The 16,952-nt window shown below is 37.1% G+C and overlaps 1 protein-coding gene across 1 annotated transcript in view; it reads right to left on the bottom strand.

Annotated features, from left to right (window-relative positions):
- LOC132295226 (serine/threonine-protein kinase EDR1) overlaps positions 1–10,498 on the bottom strand; it is a 42,778-nt gene extending 32,280 nt beyond the window's left edge. The window contains exons 1-2 of the mRNA XM_059793398.1: positions 9,994–10,498; positions 282–704 (exon numbers count right to left, since the gene is read on the bottom strand). Coding sequence (XP_059649381.1) covers positions 282–704; positions 9,994–10,413 — 843 coding nt within the window. The 5' untranslated portion in view covers positions 10,414–10,498. The remainder of the gene's footprint in view (positions 1–281; positions 705–9,993) is intronic.
- Positions 10,499–16,952: the final 6,454 nt, after the last annotated feature.

Below are 16,952 nucleotides of genomic sequence, written 5' to 3'. Positions count from 1 at the left end.
AAGACTAAAAAGAAAAGAAATGAGCCACACGTTCAAGCACAATGGATTCCACTATAACCATGCTTGAGCTACCCTCAAATGAGAAACAAAAATTCATTTTTGCTAGCACCAGATATTTTTATGATATAAGTTCTTGAAAACACTACCTATCTAATACTTTAAAACACCATTAAACCTTTTAGCCTAAAATTCCTAAAAGCCTAACAGCCATCAATAAAATACATTGATTCATCTCTGGCCCCCAAGAGAGAGCACTGACAGATGATAGTCAGATAGCTCACCTTGAAAAGCAAAGCACGGTGACGTGACAGCCCAATCTTTAAGGAACCAATGGGTAACACACTGGTGTGAAGAGAGGTTCGCAATTCTGTGCTTCTTTCCATCCATCTTGCCAACATGATATTAGCATCCCTGACTGGCCCACCCATGTGGTCAGTAACTAGTTCAGCAAGCCTTTGTACCAAAACAGCAGCCTCAGCAGCAGAGCAGTCTAGTGCAATACAGTGCGCCACCTGCACCAACTCTTCAAGGGAAGGGTCAATCACTCTGTTAACTATTATGACTTCAAAGCCAGAACTCCCAGGGGTTGTTTCAAGATCTGCGAGTGATGGCATTTTTCTTTGGATTGCAGGATCTGTTGAAAGCCCATATACATCATAAAAACCATCCACCACTTTCTCCTCATAGTCAAGGACACTGTAATCCTGGTGGCAACAGAAACATAATCAAGCCAAACCAAACAGGAAAAGAATAATTATTTTTCCCACTATATAAATAACTGACAAAGTGACAGCAAAGTAAAATACTACATTTCTGTAATTAACACTTATTTAAAAGTGTCCCAAAGATTCAGGCCATTCTTAAAATGTACCAAAATCATTTTTATTTTAGCACATTTTAGCAGTGCCTTCTTTGTGCCTCCTAGTCCTATATTGCACCATTTCAGAGACAGAGAAAGAGAAAGAGAGAGAAATAAGAGACAAGAAGTACAGAGGTTAAGAAACAATCTATGGCCAATTTGTCAGGAAGAAGTTTTTCTTTCCCCAATCAGTGCTTAAACCCCTTTTTTCATTGTTCACTCTGCTAGGATGTGCCTTTAATTATTAATTAAATTAGGTTCCTCTTTTTGAGATTTTCTTGTGCAGACTTCCTATTTGTCCAATAAAAATTTGGTTGAGGAATTTGGTTATATCTGAGGTGGCCATTACAGTTGAACCACATACATTCGTTTTTGTTAGTTGTTTTGTTCTTTTTGCCTATTTCTACACTTCATGCTTTGCTTGACAGGAAGCCCAAGAAAAATTTATATCCAAAAGAAGTAAAGAGGCATGGCAAGTTCAAGATGTAGAACACAGCATTCGTAATCATTAGTATCACAAAAGACTGTCTAAAATAGACAACCATTAAAATATTAATAATAACTTCTTTGAAGAAACAGAAAGAGGTGCTACCCAACCTATAAAATGATCCACCATGCAGAAATCACAGAGAATGAGATGTAAATCAATTTTTTTCTGAATACTCTGATAATATCGTTCCTCGGAAACTTAAAACCAAAAATTCTAAAGGCTAAAGCATGAAAAAATTATAACAGTCTTGCTGGAAAAAAAAAAATCTAAGAAAAACTAGAGTCTGTGAATAGCATCACTAGTAGCACATCTTTTGTATGTCGAACAAAGAAAACATATCCACCTGATTTATTGAGAAATTCTGCCATTTGTGGCTCCAAATTGGAACTTGTTCTTAAAAAAGCATGGCACGACCATAATATGAAGTCTCAAAAGTTATTGATGTTTAAGGGTCAAATCAAGTTACTCGCAAAAACTGGTCAAAGTTCAGCAATTATTTAAGTTGCTTCAAATTTCAACACTATAGCAACAACAACAACAACAACAACAAAAAAAAAATTTAGGGCATGCAGAAAGATTTTGTCATGCACTAGAATTTAGTAAAATAATCTTGAACCACCAATAAAAATAGTAAAATCCACCAAAATCAATGTCATGCAGTAGAATTCAGGACATGCAGAACCAAGAATCATTCCACCAAAATCAAATTTAATGCACCATAAGTAACCAAACAAAGCTGTAAAGTTTTCCCTCTTCCCTTCTGTTTATTCATAATCCCACTAAATGTGTTTTGACCTATAAATTGGGACACACCAGTGAAGACCATTGCGTGAGTTACGTCATTTTCATCCTGTCATGTTTGTAACACTTTTGGAGATGAGGAGAGCAGTCCTCAAACTCGTCTTGGCCATTCCCACTTCTGCTAGAGACACAGCACGCATTTTTAGTTCGGTACACAACATTGATTTAAATTAAATACGAAAGTGAGCATCCCACAGCTGCTCTCCAAAACTCATTTCGACACCAATAACTTCATTGACATCAAGATCGGTGGATAAGGGAACACTTCTGTCAGGATATTTCTTCACTTTGAAAAATGGTTACTGCTCATATTGTTTTAAAGATTTTGTTGTAATAACCAGTAATCAATAAACCATTTACATCTAGATTGTCCTTAAGTCAATATAATTTGGAAAGAGCTGAATGCAGTATCCTTATAAACAAATAAGGATTGCGACCCAATTAGAATTTTGGTAACTGAAATATTTGTTCGTAGAATATGGACATTTTCATGAAGTGAAACCAAACCACATGCAATCAAGATATCAGCAAGCAATGTGTAAGATTGAATTAAAGAAGAAGAAAAAGAAACAAAGATAAAAACTCAGCAGGTCTCAGCCCAAAGTCCACCTAACTGGAAGACCTAGTAATGGTTCAGAACAGCAGGCAGGTAGCCAACCTGTTTATGCTATTGTTGTCACTGACAATCAGGTAAGCCTTCATTACAATAGGTAAACTAGTTTAAGAAGTTCACAACTACCCGCGCTGAACACCAATTGAAGGCAAACAAAGATAAAAACTAGTGTAAGATTGAATTAAAGAAGAAGAAGAAGAAGAAACAAAGATAAAAACTCAGCAGGTCTCAGCCCAATGTCCACCTAACTGGTAGATCTTGTAATGGTTCAGAACATAAAGCAGGTAGCCAACCTGTTTATGCTATTGTTGTCAGTGACAGTCAGGCAAGCCTTCATTACTACCCGCGCTCAACACCAATTGAAGGCCCAGGAATAAGAAAACCAAATATATCCCAACAGAGGGTGATGTTATCAAAGTTATTGGTGTTGTTGATCATACAACCCAACAGCTATGTAAATTGTTGTTCCTAAAAATCAAATTTGCCCCCAAAAAATCACCATGTCTTCTTATCAAAATAAAATAAAATAAAATCACCATGACAAAATTAGTCACATTTACTATGAAGTGAAAGTATAAGCGAATCACAATGCCAATTTAAGTGACAGTTGCAGGATAAAGGTATGATGTTGCCCAATCAGAAATCAAATAGAAGAAAATGTCATGGACTAGTAAAGAAGTCTTATCTTTTTTAGTGATGTTTTCCTTTAAAATAACAACTATTACAGCCTTAGAACCACGTGCAAAATTACTCATTATTAGCCACCAGCAATCCAATAAAATCCCTGAATACGTGAAACCCATTTCACAAGAAACTCAGGAAAGGTTAAAGCAGTGTTGTTAAAGGCGCACCCAGGCTCAAGGCGCAAGTCTAGCGGCTGTTGTCATCCTAAGCGCACTAATGTTTACTAGGCACATGCCTCGGTTGCGCCTCGTCCTATTTGTCAAACGCGCCTCCCTGTTTTTTTTTTTTTTTAAATGATTATTCTATTTCTTAAGCCAAAAAGGATACTTTTGGCAACTTAATAAACAAATAAGAAAGCCTAAGCATATGAGAGATTTGTTCAAAAGAATAAACAAATAAGAAAGTCAAAGTGTCAACCGAACATAGAAAGAGTGAGACTGAGACTATGAGACGAACGACGAAGCCCTAGTGGTAGAGATGAACGACAAAGCCCTAGTGGTAGAGACGAACAACGAAGCCATGTCAGTTCTTTCTTCTTCTTCTTCTCTCCTCTCCTCTCCTCTACTCGTCTCTTCTCATCTTTGTTTACTTCTCTCTCTGTCTTTTTTATTTTTAATTTTTGGCCTCTATTTTCTCTCCTTTTTCTTCTTTAACACACTCTTTTCTCATCTACTTCTATCTCTTCATCTACTTCTTTTGTCTCTAATTTTTTTTCCTTTTCTTGTTAACAGTTTTTTTTTCTTTTCTTTTTTTTGTTAATAGATTTATTTCTTTGTGTGCTCCGTTTTGCATTTCAAGAAAACAAATTTGTGTTCTATTTTATGGTGCTTGAATGCTTATATAGTTGATGGATTTACTTTTTTATATTTGATGTTAATTTTTAGAATATTGATATGACTTGTGACATATGAATGCTTTTATGGTAGTTTAAATTTTCAATTGTGTGCCTCAATTCACTCGGGCGCACGCCTCGCCGTGCACCTAGGCTCCAATGGACCTCAAGCGCCTTGGTGCGCCTTGTGCCTTTAATAACACTAGGTTAAAGGAACAAAATTTAATCAATTCATTCACATGATTAGCACTTCAATTACTTTTCTATCCACATTAACTAAATTGTGCTTCAGTTGTTAGCAAGTAATACAGATTTCTAACATTTTTACTTGGCAGCACCCAGATTGTTAAACTCCATTGCAGACCACATGCAAGCATACTCCAGTAACTCCACCTTACCACCAAAACAGTAATAAATACCTGAACTCCAGTGTTTCATGTGATTTTCTCTAGAGCTTTCAGCTTCGCATGAATTCATATTTTGCCTAACTTAACAGTTAGTAAACCAAAACTCCAACGTTGAACCCTAATCAACACCACCTGCACTGTTAAATTCCAAATCTAAAGCCAGACGAAGAAAAAAATAATATAGAATCACAGAATTGTAAAACCATGTCATGTACAGTTCAAGTACACGCAAGATTGAGACGGGAATCACCAACGTTGTCACGGCTGGACAGATTCTTGGTTTCGGGGGATTTGGAGGAGAAGTTCCCTGATGTGTCTCAGGTGGCTTTGGCCCAATACTATTTCGGACCATATTCCTATTCTTCTTGATTGTGGAGGGGTGAGGAAAGGGAGATCAGATCGCCTTTCCGGTTTGAAAATATGTGGCTCCGGACTGATGACTTCAAAGATAGGGTTCGCATTTGGTGGACAGGCTATAAGGTTAGGGGCAGTCCGAGTTTCCAGTTGCCATCCAAATTAAGGTCGTTGAAGAGTGATATTAAGACTTGGAACAAAGAAGTGTTTGGTAACCTTGTATGGCGAAAGAACAGAATCCTCCAGGAAATCTCAGTTTTGGATAGGAAAGAGGGTGAGGAAGGTCTTAGTAGTAGGTATGTGAGCAGAAGGGAGGAGGGTAAGGTTGAGTTTGAAGAGATTGTGGAGATGGGGGAGATCTCTTGGAGACAGAAGTCTAGAGTCCTCCGGCTCAAGGACGGTGATTGAAACACGAAGTTTTTTCACCGAATGGCTAATGCTCATAGAAGAGGTAACCACATTGGGAGGATTTGATTTAATGGGGTTACGGTTACGGTTACTGCGGAAGATGATATCCGGAATGGATTCGTGTCTTTTTTCAAGCAGCTCTTTGAGGAGACTGCTTCTTTTTTTCTTTTTTTTCTTTTTTTGATAAGTAAAGATTGAATAAAGAAGGGTTCAAAAGGGGAACGCATCCCTCAGAAAATAGACAAGGCCTAACAGGGCCTCTAAACTCTCAGAGAGTCCAAAAAATCAACTATCTCCTCCATGGATTTACAATATCTCCCTATAACCCAAAAAAAAAAGAGTGCTAATAATAGAGAATTTTAACTCCCTCATAGGAGTCTCCTTTCCTTTGAAACACCTCCTATTTCTTTCAAGCCATAAACACAACCAAATGCAAAGAGGAGACTGCTTCTTGGAGGCCTTTGCTTGATGGGCTTGAGTTTGCAGTTATCTCGGATGGTGATAGAGACTAGCTTGAGATGCCGTTTGGGGAGGAGGAGTTGTTGGTGACTTTGAGGAGCGGTGATGAGGATAAAGCTCTTGGACCAGATGGTTTTACTTTAGCTTTCTTTCAGCATAATTGGGAGGTGGTGAAGGTTGAGGTGATGGGGGCAATTGGCTCCTTTTTCCTGCATGAATCGTTTGAGAAGAGTCTCAATGCTTCATTTATTACTCTTGTCCCAAAAAAGGGTGGAGCAATTGAGGAACAGGATTTAAGACCCATTAGCCTTGTTGGGGCTATGTATAAGATTATTGTGTAAGTGCTAGCCATTCGACTGAGGAGAGTGCTTGATGGGGAATCTCGAATTCTCATAATGCTTTTGTTGGAGGGCGTCAAATTCTGGATTCTGGTTTGAAGATAAATATTGGAAAAGGTGAGATTGCCCCAGTTGGGGTGGCGGACGATATTCAAGTTTTGGCTGATACACTGGGATGTAGTGTTGGCTCTTTTCCAATCTCCTACTTGGGACTCCCTTTGGGAGCCTCGTTGAGGAAAATTTCTGTTCAGGATCCGATTGTTGAGAGATTTGAGTGGAGACTTGCAGGTTGGAAGAAACAATACTTGTCAAAAGAGGGGAGGATTACTCTTATGAAAAGCATACTCTCAAGCCTCAGACCTATTTTTTGTCGCTTTTTCCGATGCCCAAGACAATTGTTAGAAGACTAGAAGTTACTCAGAAGAAGTTCTTGTGGGGCTATTTAGGAGATGAGTTCAAGTATCACTGGATTGACCAGAATAAAGTGTGTTCCCCTATTAAAATGGGGGGTTTGGGCATTCGAAGACTGGATGTGTTTAATAAGGCGTTGTTGGGCAAGCGGTTGTGGAGATTTGGCAGAGAGAAGACCAAGCTTTGGAGGCATGTCATCTCTTGTCGTTACGGGGAGGGTGATGGTGGGTGGCAGTCTAGGGAGGTTAGATTCCCAGCGAGTATGGGCTCTTGGAAACTTATCCATAGAGGTTGGGATGAATTTTCTAAAAGGATTCGGTTCAAGGTTCAAAGTGGAAGAAATGCCAGGTTTTGGGAAGACATGGTGTGGGGATTCGGCTTTGGCCCGTAGGTTCCCTCAAATTTACCGGATTGCTATGAATAGAGATGTTATAGTTGCTAATTATTATCACCTTGATAATGGAAGGGTGACTTGGGATATGCGGTTCCGTAGACAGTTCCATGATTGGGAACTATTGGAGGTTACAGATCTTCTGGCTTTCATCTATAGCCAGGTGGTGGTCCGGGTGGGCATGGATGAGATGGTGTGGGTGGGTTCCTCGAGAGGGGTGTTCGATGTCAAGTCCTTCTATTTTAGTATGGTGGAGCTTCCTGGCCCCGCTTTTCCTTGGAAATCTATTTGGAGGACGAAAGCACCACTGAAGGTAGCTTTTTTCTTGTGGACAACTGCTTTAGGAAACATCCTCACTATTGATAACCTTAGAAGAAGAAGTCAGGCTGTGGTTAACATGTGCTACATGTGTAAGAAGACAGGGGAGTTTGTCAACCATCTTCTTATTCATTGCTTGGTGGCAAAGGATGTTTGGTCTTTGTTTTTGGTTGTGTTTGGTATTCCATGGGTGTTCTCAGAATCTACTGTCGACTTGCTCAAGACTTGGAGAGGGTGTACAGTGAAAAGCCAAGTCAGAGATGCTTGGAGGGCTACTCCCTGTGTATATGGTGGGATTTGTGGCGAGAGAGACATAGGAGATACTTCGACGGTGTGGAGTCTCCTATTTGGGCTATTAAGTATAGTATACTTTCTTCTTATTCTTTTGGATAAATGGGCGGGATTGTATGTCAGTGGATTGTCTTTCGGATTTTGTTGATAGCTTAAAGCTATAGTGTCGTCATGGACGGCGGTTGTCTGTTTTGGGAGTGCTCCCCATTTGAGCATTTTTATGAAATTTTTCTTATCTATCAAAAAAATAAAATAAAATAAAATAAGTTCACGCAAGATTCAAGAATGAGTCATTTAAATGACTATAGTCAAAAGCTTCGCACTCAGGATATATTTATGCATGTTTTAAGAAGTCTTGCCCAAATTATCACACCTAGACTGTTGAATCCCTTGATCCCAAAACTATACGCAAGCATTGTCCACATTAAAATCCAAAAACCATGTCAAAACTCTAAAACATGCTAATGCAGCAAATTTATAGCACGCAAGAATCAAGAAAGATTAAACAAAATCAAATTCAAATGACTTTAGCAACAAGGGGAGGGTGTACTAATGTAATTCTGTTCACATGAGCCCAACATTCTATAAGTTCACAATGAGCAACGCATATTTTAAGTAATTGATAATATAAACTGCCAGATAAGTGAGCATCACACCTATCTTCTTGACTTAACCCAACCCAAACTGAAGCTCCATTTTCAAAACAAAACTCCATCTTCTTCTCCCTCTTACATGTAACTCCATCTTCTTCTTCTCACAATTAATATGTGACAAAATTCCAAAAGAGTCTTCATCGATTCGGAGTGGCCAAGGTCATGCCTTTGTTTGGTAGCATTATTCAAACAGAAAAATTAAAACCTTGTTGTCTTCGGCAGGGTGATTTTTGGAACAAACAATTCACAATAGGAGGAGGAAGAGCTGCGATATAGCCAAGGCAGTGGAGAAAAAGGAAGATAAGAGACAAAGATATATACATATCACAGCTCGTTCCAAAGACATACTCACCTCCTCTCTAGGTCTATATCACAGCTGGTACTCTCACATATCAGAGCTATGGTAATGATTCACCACGGCATGCTGATCCGCGAGAAAAAGAAAGCAGCAAGCTCGATAATCTTCTGACTCGCTTAGACATATTACCAACGAATATACCATCCGTACCCCTGTGCTTTATAAATTGCTTCTGCACAAACTAAAGACTCTTTGACATGTTACAACTTAAGTTTTGAGTAGAAAGTTGTCAACACAAGACTCATATACCTAACACTGCCTAAATTGTTAGACTTCCAAACTCCTAAACCTAAAAGCAGATGCAAAAGTAATCCTGAAATTCAGAAACCCCAAAAATAAGACTCATGTAACTGAATTTTATACATACAAATTAAAGAAAAACTTGATTAAAAAAAAATCAGTCACAAATTGAGCAGCCCTGATTAAGAAACAGAGAGGACGTCCAAAAATAACATGGGCTGAGGTTATTAAAAATGACTTTAAAAGATTAAACAAATTAGGGGAAATGGCATGCAATAGAAAAGATTGGAGAGAGAGAATTCATTTGGCCAATCCCATTCATATGGGATTAAGACAGGGATATAATGATGAAATTAAGCAATCTTGATGCTTCTCTTGCTGCACCAACCAAGCCTTGCCCTAAATAACAGTGGTTAAAATTAAAATTCAAACAACATGCTATTTCTGAATTGCTGCAAATTCCTATCAGTATAACCTATATTATTACATTCCCCATTCTGCAGCAATGTGCAAAATAACCATTATGTTTGTCCACAAGACTCTACTCCACAAAAGAATAAAACCCCACTTAGGTGGCCCACAAACAGAGAGGCCTTTCTTTGGTATCTTCATAAAACAAATTTTGCCAAAAGTACATGTGAATTAAGCATGTTGAGTTCCACAAAGTGAGGACTATAAATTAAAGAGAAAAATGCTAACTCTCAAAAAATTGTGTATATGGAGGGTTCAAGAGAAGTTCAAAGAAACCAAATTCAGTCACAGTTCATAAGGTAAAGACTTTTGTTGTCTATAGATCTCAGTTAACCAAATTGGACTGACTTGGCACTCATTGACCCCAACTTCTGACAGTTACCTTAATGACCAAACATGGGATGTTTCTCTCTTTACAGCATTCCTAGACTAACTGTAAATTAACCAAATTTCAAGTTTTTTTGACCTGATTTACCCTTCCTAGATTGTGAAATTCCACAATCTGAAACACTACATCATATTAACCACAAAAAACTAAGTAAAAGACAAGCTCATAAACTACAATTCAGTGCATTCAAGACTCAATTTCATCAAATTGAATTGCAGCGAACTCACCCAGTACTGACGCGACAACAATTGAGCGCCGCCGTCCCTATCCCGAGCAGAATCGCTCCGATTGCGCCCCAAGCTCAGCAACGTCGCCGCGCGGATCTGATCCTTCTCAGCATCGTCATGCGAGTCCGGACCCGAAACGCTGAGAGCAAGGGCTAACTGCACCTGATATTCCTCTTCCGAAGAGTAATAGTCATGCCGGTTCACAGACGGTGTCGCCGGAGTGCTTGTTCCGCCGACCGGAACGGTGGCCGTCGATGGCGAGGAGCTTGAAGGACTCGCCGCCGGAGACTGGCCAGAGTTCTGGCCGGAAGCTGCACGGTGATCGGAGGCACACGAAGGAGATAAAGTTGAAGTCGTCTCGTTGGATCGATTGGGCTCGTGATTGCTTCCTATGTGAAGCTTCTTGAAAATGTGCTTCATCGTACCCTCCTCTACTCTCTCTCTCTCTCTCTCTAGATATATATGTCTATACTTTCTTCAATATAATGTACTGGTAATAGAGAGGCGGGGAAAAACTCTAGGAAGCAGTATATATGTTGGACTTGGTCGTATATAAATGGACACGAGTGTTGTTAATATTACGAAATGACCTGAATCCTTTGATCCGCAAGGCTTGAAGTGGCGAATGTGAACGCTCCAATCAGAATGTGACATCATGAACCTGTAGCAGTGGGATGATCTACGTGGCGACATGGTCCACCTGACACAGGCCCTTTACTTTCTTGAGATAGTGACTGTTCACGCGCTCTAAGAGGGCCCAATATTCAAACAATAAAGATAAGCATATATGATGTACAATAAATGCTAGTAATAAATTTTTTTTTTTTTTTTTTTTTTTTTTTTTAAGGTAACACCCCTTCAGCTCTTCTTAGAAGGCAAATAGACACAACTTAGGTCATTTTTAGATAATAACATTTTAAGGTTTGCAAACTTGAACAATGACACCCTATTCTATAAAAAAAGGAGCCAAACACAGTGTTAATTGACATAAAATATCTAATATTCCCTAAGATATATTTAATTCTTTCATAAAATGACCAAAATACCCTCTATTTATCTTTCTCTTTTCAATCCTATTTTTGTCAAACACAGATTCTCGTCTCTCTCTTTCAACCCTCTCATCCCGGTGGTGGTGGCGGCGAAGGTTGTGGGTGAAGGTGCGGTGGTCGGGTGGTGGCGGTGAAATTGATCATAAATTGATCTTGTTATTTGTGTTGGATTTTTTTTCAATATTATGGCTCGAGCGCCATACCAGGCAAGCAATTCGTCTGTTGCTCCTCCTTCCAAGCCTGCTGAAACCAAGTCATGGCTAGGCTTTAGCTACTCAATTCTCCACTGCAATTTAAGCACCATTTGCCGCCTTTTTTTTCTTTTTATATTTAGTTGTCAGTAGCACTGCAATCTTAATTAACTATATGTTTTGGGCATTATTTTTTTTGGCTTTATCATTCCCAGGCTTAGATCTAACTATTCTGACCTTATTATTAGTTTCTGTAAGAATTTAATTATCTATATCTTTAATAAATTTATTATTTCATAATGTAATTTTTAATCTTGGAATGGATGTGTGTGTATATTTAGCCGTCAAACCACAACTCAAAAGTATTTGAGCTCAAATTCATTACTCTCTGTATGTTAAAATTTCTGGAAAGAGGGCTTTGAGCTTCTTTAAATTCATAAAATTAATCCACGACCTTGGAAACTATATCAAAATTTGCCCAACATTACTCATTAAACACCCACCTCATTCCAATCATCATTCTTCCATTTTAATAAACTTTAATGAAGAATTTAGAATCACCATTTTGGTATATGTTTGGGAATTTCAATGAGAGGGTTGAAAGAGAGAGACGAGAATCTATGTTTAGCAAAAATAGGATTGAAAAGAGAAAGATAAGGAGAGGGTAGTTTTGTCATTTTATGAGAGAATTAAAATATATCTTAGGGCATATGAGACATTTTATGTCAATTAAGGCTGTGTTTGGCTCCTTTTTATAGAATGAGGTGTCATTGTTCAAGTTTGCAAACCTGGGGGTGTCATTGTCTAAAAATGGCCCAAGTTATATCTACCTGTTTTTTAAAAAAACTTGAGGGGGTATCACTGCAATTTACCCTTTTATTATTATTATTTTCCGAATGAAGTGGAAATTATAATAGTATTATGAAACAATATAGTTAAAAAAAATAATAATAAATTACACTAATTGTCCTTAAGGTTTGATCTAATTACACACGACATTAAATTTATACTACACCGTGCTCTTCTATGGAGACGCATTGTAACACCCCCAACATTTTCCACGCATAAGTTGATCAGGCTTATACACGAAAAACGAGGGATATCAAAAACAATTGGCAATATACAAGCATGGAATACAAAATGATGATAATAAAAGAATTTAGACAGGAAAGGAACACTAAATAATACAACATCCATCCATCCTTTATTTAATACCGTACTTCATTACAACTTGGAAATCCTATGTCAAGGATCCCTAAATATAACCCTGAGAGTTCAACGTCAAAAGTAAATAAAAACTGAAACTGAAGTAATACATAAAACTTCTACCCTGAACTGGATCGTAAGAGTAGATGAGTTCGGATGGTGGTCCCACACTGCTAACCTCAACCTTGGAACGGGTACTGACCGTATCCTGAAATAACAACAATGGTGGGTCAACCCCACGAGCAAGTCCTCTCTACTATGACCCAAATCAGAGAATCAAATAAATTAATCATTATGAATCGGTTGAGTACTATATCTGTATACATCCTAAGGGAACTATCCAATGTATAACATGACCTCAACCAGAATAGACGGTGATCACTTAGACTCACACTAGGTGGTTAAGTGTCGCCTTTCCCTACCCGGGAAATCAGCTATTATACATAGTGCACGGTACTGACAACACAGACTATAACGAACTACACAGTGATAACACCTCGCAAAGTACTGATGAATATATTGAGCATATAAATTAGGCAACACATGCCAGCAATATTAATAAATATACCGAGTATGTCAATTAGGCAACACATGCCAATAATATTAAACCACATACCCCGACAGCCACACATCTGTCTATCGCAACGAATGCATAAGGTATAAATGAGTCTAAACTTATTAGCCAGCTCACATGGTTCTATATGGCAACACATCCATATAATATAAATGCGACCTAATTTAAACAGTCCATTTATTTCCTGAAATGTACACAGCATAATAATCATGGTTGATATATGATTAACAGTATAAATATCCCATAATATATATTGGATAATTTATATGACTAAAACATGGCATTATTTAATTTAACAGTAATGTTTGATACCATTTAGTAAGATATTAACACTATTTATATTTAACAATGTCATTAAATAAATCACATTAATATCCGTACCGTAAACGAGCCAATAGATGCTTAGAAAAGATTAATTGGCCATAAGAATAATTAACGGGTATTAAAATAATAATTTCGTGGCCCGTTAAACCCGTAAATACCAACACAGTACCTAAAAATCCACGTTTAAGGTTCTGGAATTTACAAAACAGGCCCTAGGGGTATTCTGGTAATTTCCAGCAGCTGTAGAGACCCCACACGCACCCTCACGCGCCTCCCAGAGCTTCCCACACGCGCCGCCACTTTTCTCACACGCGCACGCGCTTACACGCGCCTTCACACGGGTCTAGAACCTCCCACGCGCGTCTGGCATCAGCTACGCGCGCGCACGCGCTCCCACGCGCGCACCATGGCTTCCTGCAGACGTGTCACTTCCTGGTTGGTTGGCTGCATCCGGACTCCGTACTCGCGTCACACCGGATCATCTCACCCTATCTTCCCTCCATCCAACGCCCACAAATCCGGGTGTACCGCGGTAACATGGACCGCGGTGCACCGGATCAATCGCTCATGTTAATGGCCCAGATGCGCGCGCATACCCTCCTATGGTGCGCCGCATCACACCGGATCACTCCGGTCATCTCCCCCATTGCCGGCGACCGGAAAACTCGCCGAAAGGTCGCCGGAAATTGCAGAAACTTACCGGAAAATTCTAGAAAATTCTAAAAAAAATCCCAAAGGCCATAATAATTATTTTTAGCTATATTTTGATTACATAGGCCATAAAATAATTATCGACCACCTTTAATAATTAAAATTTCCTTTCTTTAATAAATTAAAAAAATTAATTTAATAATTTCCTAGCATGATCTCTAAGCTCTATAATTATTTAAATAATTTAAACAATTAATTTATGGATTCAAAGGGGAAAAGTAGATAATAACTTGCCTTTTTGGATTTAAAATAAATCCGCCGGTTGCGCGTAGTCGGGTAAATTCCCTACACCGGTCCAAGCTCCTTTCTTTCTCTCTCTTCCTTTCCACACTTTTACAATGGCTCACTAGAATTTATAATTTGTTTCTAACTCCCTTTCTTTCCTTCTAAGGTAGGCTAGCTAATTTATATACAAATTATATAATATAAATATTACAAATATCTATTTTTGCATTTAATTAACCACATTCCCAACCATAAGGCTTTAAGGCTAGCAAGCCAAGTCAAGCAAGATGTCCTAAGGTAAATCCTATCCTAAGATTTAATCTTTCATCATTACATTGATTTAATACTAATATTATTATTACTAATATTATTATTAATAAAACTTTTATAATAATAATTATTATTATTATATTATTATTATTATTATTACATAAGAATACATTATATCATTATAATACTTTATAACACAAATATAATACTTTAATTAACTAATAATGATTAATATAAGCATAACCAACAAATAAAATTATTAATAATAATACATGCATAATTAAATGAATAAATTTACTATTTTAACATACACAATTAATTTACATGCACATTTAAATGAACTTAATATAATAATGTAGCATGCACAATAATAAGTAAAGAAATCCTCACATAATTGAATTTTTAAATAAACTAAACTCTTTAATAAAATACGGGGTATTACACGCATAACCCCCATCCAAAAGGTTAATGACATACAAAAAATTGATTGCAGTGACCAAAATGTCTATCAGCAAAAATAAAGGCGTTGTTATTCTTAGATTACCATCAAATGACAAATATATATAGACAAAAATATTCTTCCTTCTCTTAATCTCTCTCCACCGTCAAATTGCAAGTAATGCTATTTTAAGTTCAGTCCTTTAATTCAATAATTAAGGGCACGAAGTGGAAGTGCTTTCCGACGTCATTGTTTATCAAATCACTGGCTACATTCAAACTTTATTAGTTTTGACGTAAAATATCATATTCGAAAAATATTTTCCATATAAAAAATTTTCATGTAAAATATATTTCCTAATTATTTTTTGATGTTTGGCAAAGGTCTTGAAAAAAAAATTCACAAAATACTTTTTGGTGTTTGATTTTTGAAAATATTTTTTAAATGAAAATCAAAACTCTTATTTGAGTCATTGATTATCCATCTCATTCTTACCTGTCCGTTGGTCTAACTATTTTTATTCGAAGTGTGATAATTATTTAACAATATAATGTCAAAAAAATGATCAATTGATTTTAAAAAAAAATGATAAGGAAATCAAATAAAGCCTATCCATCATTAGATGCAACAAGTGGGCTTTGTCACTTTATTTATTTATATTTTTCTTCACTTTTCATATCACTTCTTAAAGTTTTGGAAAGTGATTAACTACATTTTTCCGGCAACAAGCATAGACACAAAGAGTTAGTGGGATGTTAGAATAAAAATCTGGAGTTAGAAAAACAGACTGTTGAAGAACAGAGTCCTCCAAACGACTGCTATCCTGGGAATAATAAGGAACATTCTCAAAAAAAAGTTACATTTACAAACACAAATTGTTTACGAAGAGTTAGAATATAACATTTATATCCCCTTTTGAGTGCGAGAATAACCTACGAAAATGTATTTATGGGCACGAGAATCAAGTTTGTCTCATCCCAGGCTTAGATTATGAACAAAACTGACACACCCAAACACTTTTGAAGGAATGAAAAAGGGTTTTTGTCATAAAATATCATTTAGAATGGTGATTTTCCTTAAAGGACCCTAGAAGGCATGCGATTTAAAAAATAAACAGCAACCATAATTGCATTTGACAAAAAATGTTTTGGAACATGTATTTGGCAAAAAAAGTGTTTATCCACTTCTACATGCTTTGTTTTGTTACGAAGAACTGATCGGTTGGTCAATTAAACATCAACCTTCGCAATAGCACGAATCATTGTAAAATAGGACTATAGGTCGGGTAAGTCGAACCACTGGGACTGCGCTAATCTATGGCAACCTAAGTGTCTAGAATTGTTCTTAGAATAATAAGGGGTAATAAGGGTTTGTGTGTTTGTCACTAAACTAAGAAATTAAAATGCACATAAAACAATAGTGACTTGCAAGAATTAGATAAGATAGAACAATAAAGAATAGACTAGGGAAGAGACTCCATAACCATCAATAAGCATGCTAGGATATGATTTACTTAGGGGAATAACATATATGTATAACCATGGGATGCAACAACACAAATTATTACATTCCCTTCAAGAAATTTATGAAATCAATAGGTAAGAATAACCTATCAAAGCATTGCATGTTTTGGTTACCTAAACTAGGTTGTAACCTTAGATATACTCACTAAGCATAGAGTTATCAAGCCCTTAATCACATAATAGAAGCACATGACATAGAATCCAAGAATAATCTATCAAAGGAAGATCCTAAGCAATAGATTATCAAATCTCCTAAATATCATGCCATCAACAACACTTCCATAAACTCCATTCCATTGTCACTATGAAAATGTAGCAATATAATCATAGGAGAAAAACCATCTAAGACAAGATATTTAACTCAAGATGATTATGTATAGATATTGAAATTCATTACATCAAATGAAGAGCTCTAGTTCATGGAAGGATTACATACATATATTAACC

The sequence above is a fragment of the Cornus florida genome, unplaced genomic scaffold (genome assembly GCF_030987335.1).
Source record: "Cornus florida cultivar Cherokee Brave unplaced genomic scaffold, ASM3098733v1 CherokeeBrave_3.0.0_Hap2_Chr02, whole genome shotgun sequence".
Taxonomy (NCBI): Eukaryota; Viridiplantae; Streptophyta; class Magnoliopsida; order Cornales; family Cornaceae; genus Cornus; species Cornus florida.
The sequence above is the reverse complement of the archived record's forward strand: the minus strand, read 5'-3'. Positions and strand labels throughout refer to the sequence as shown.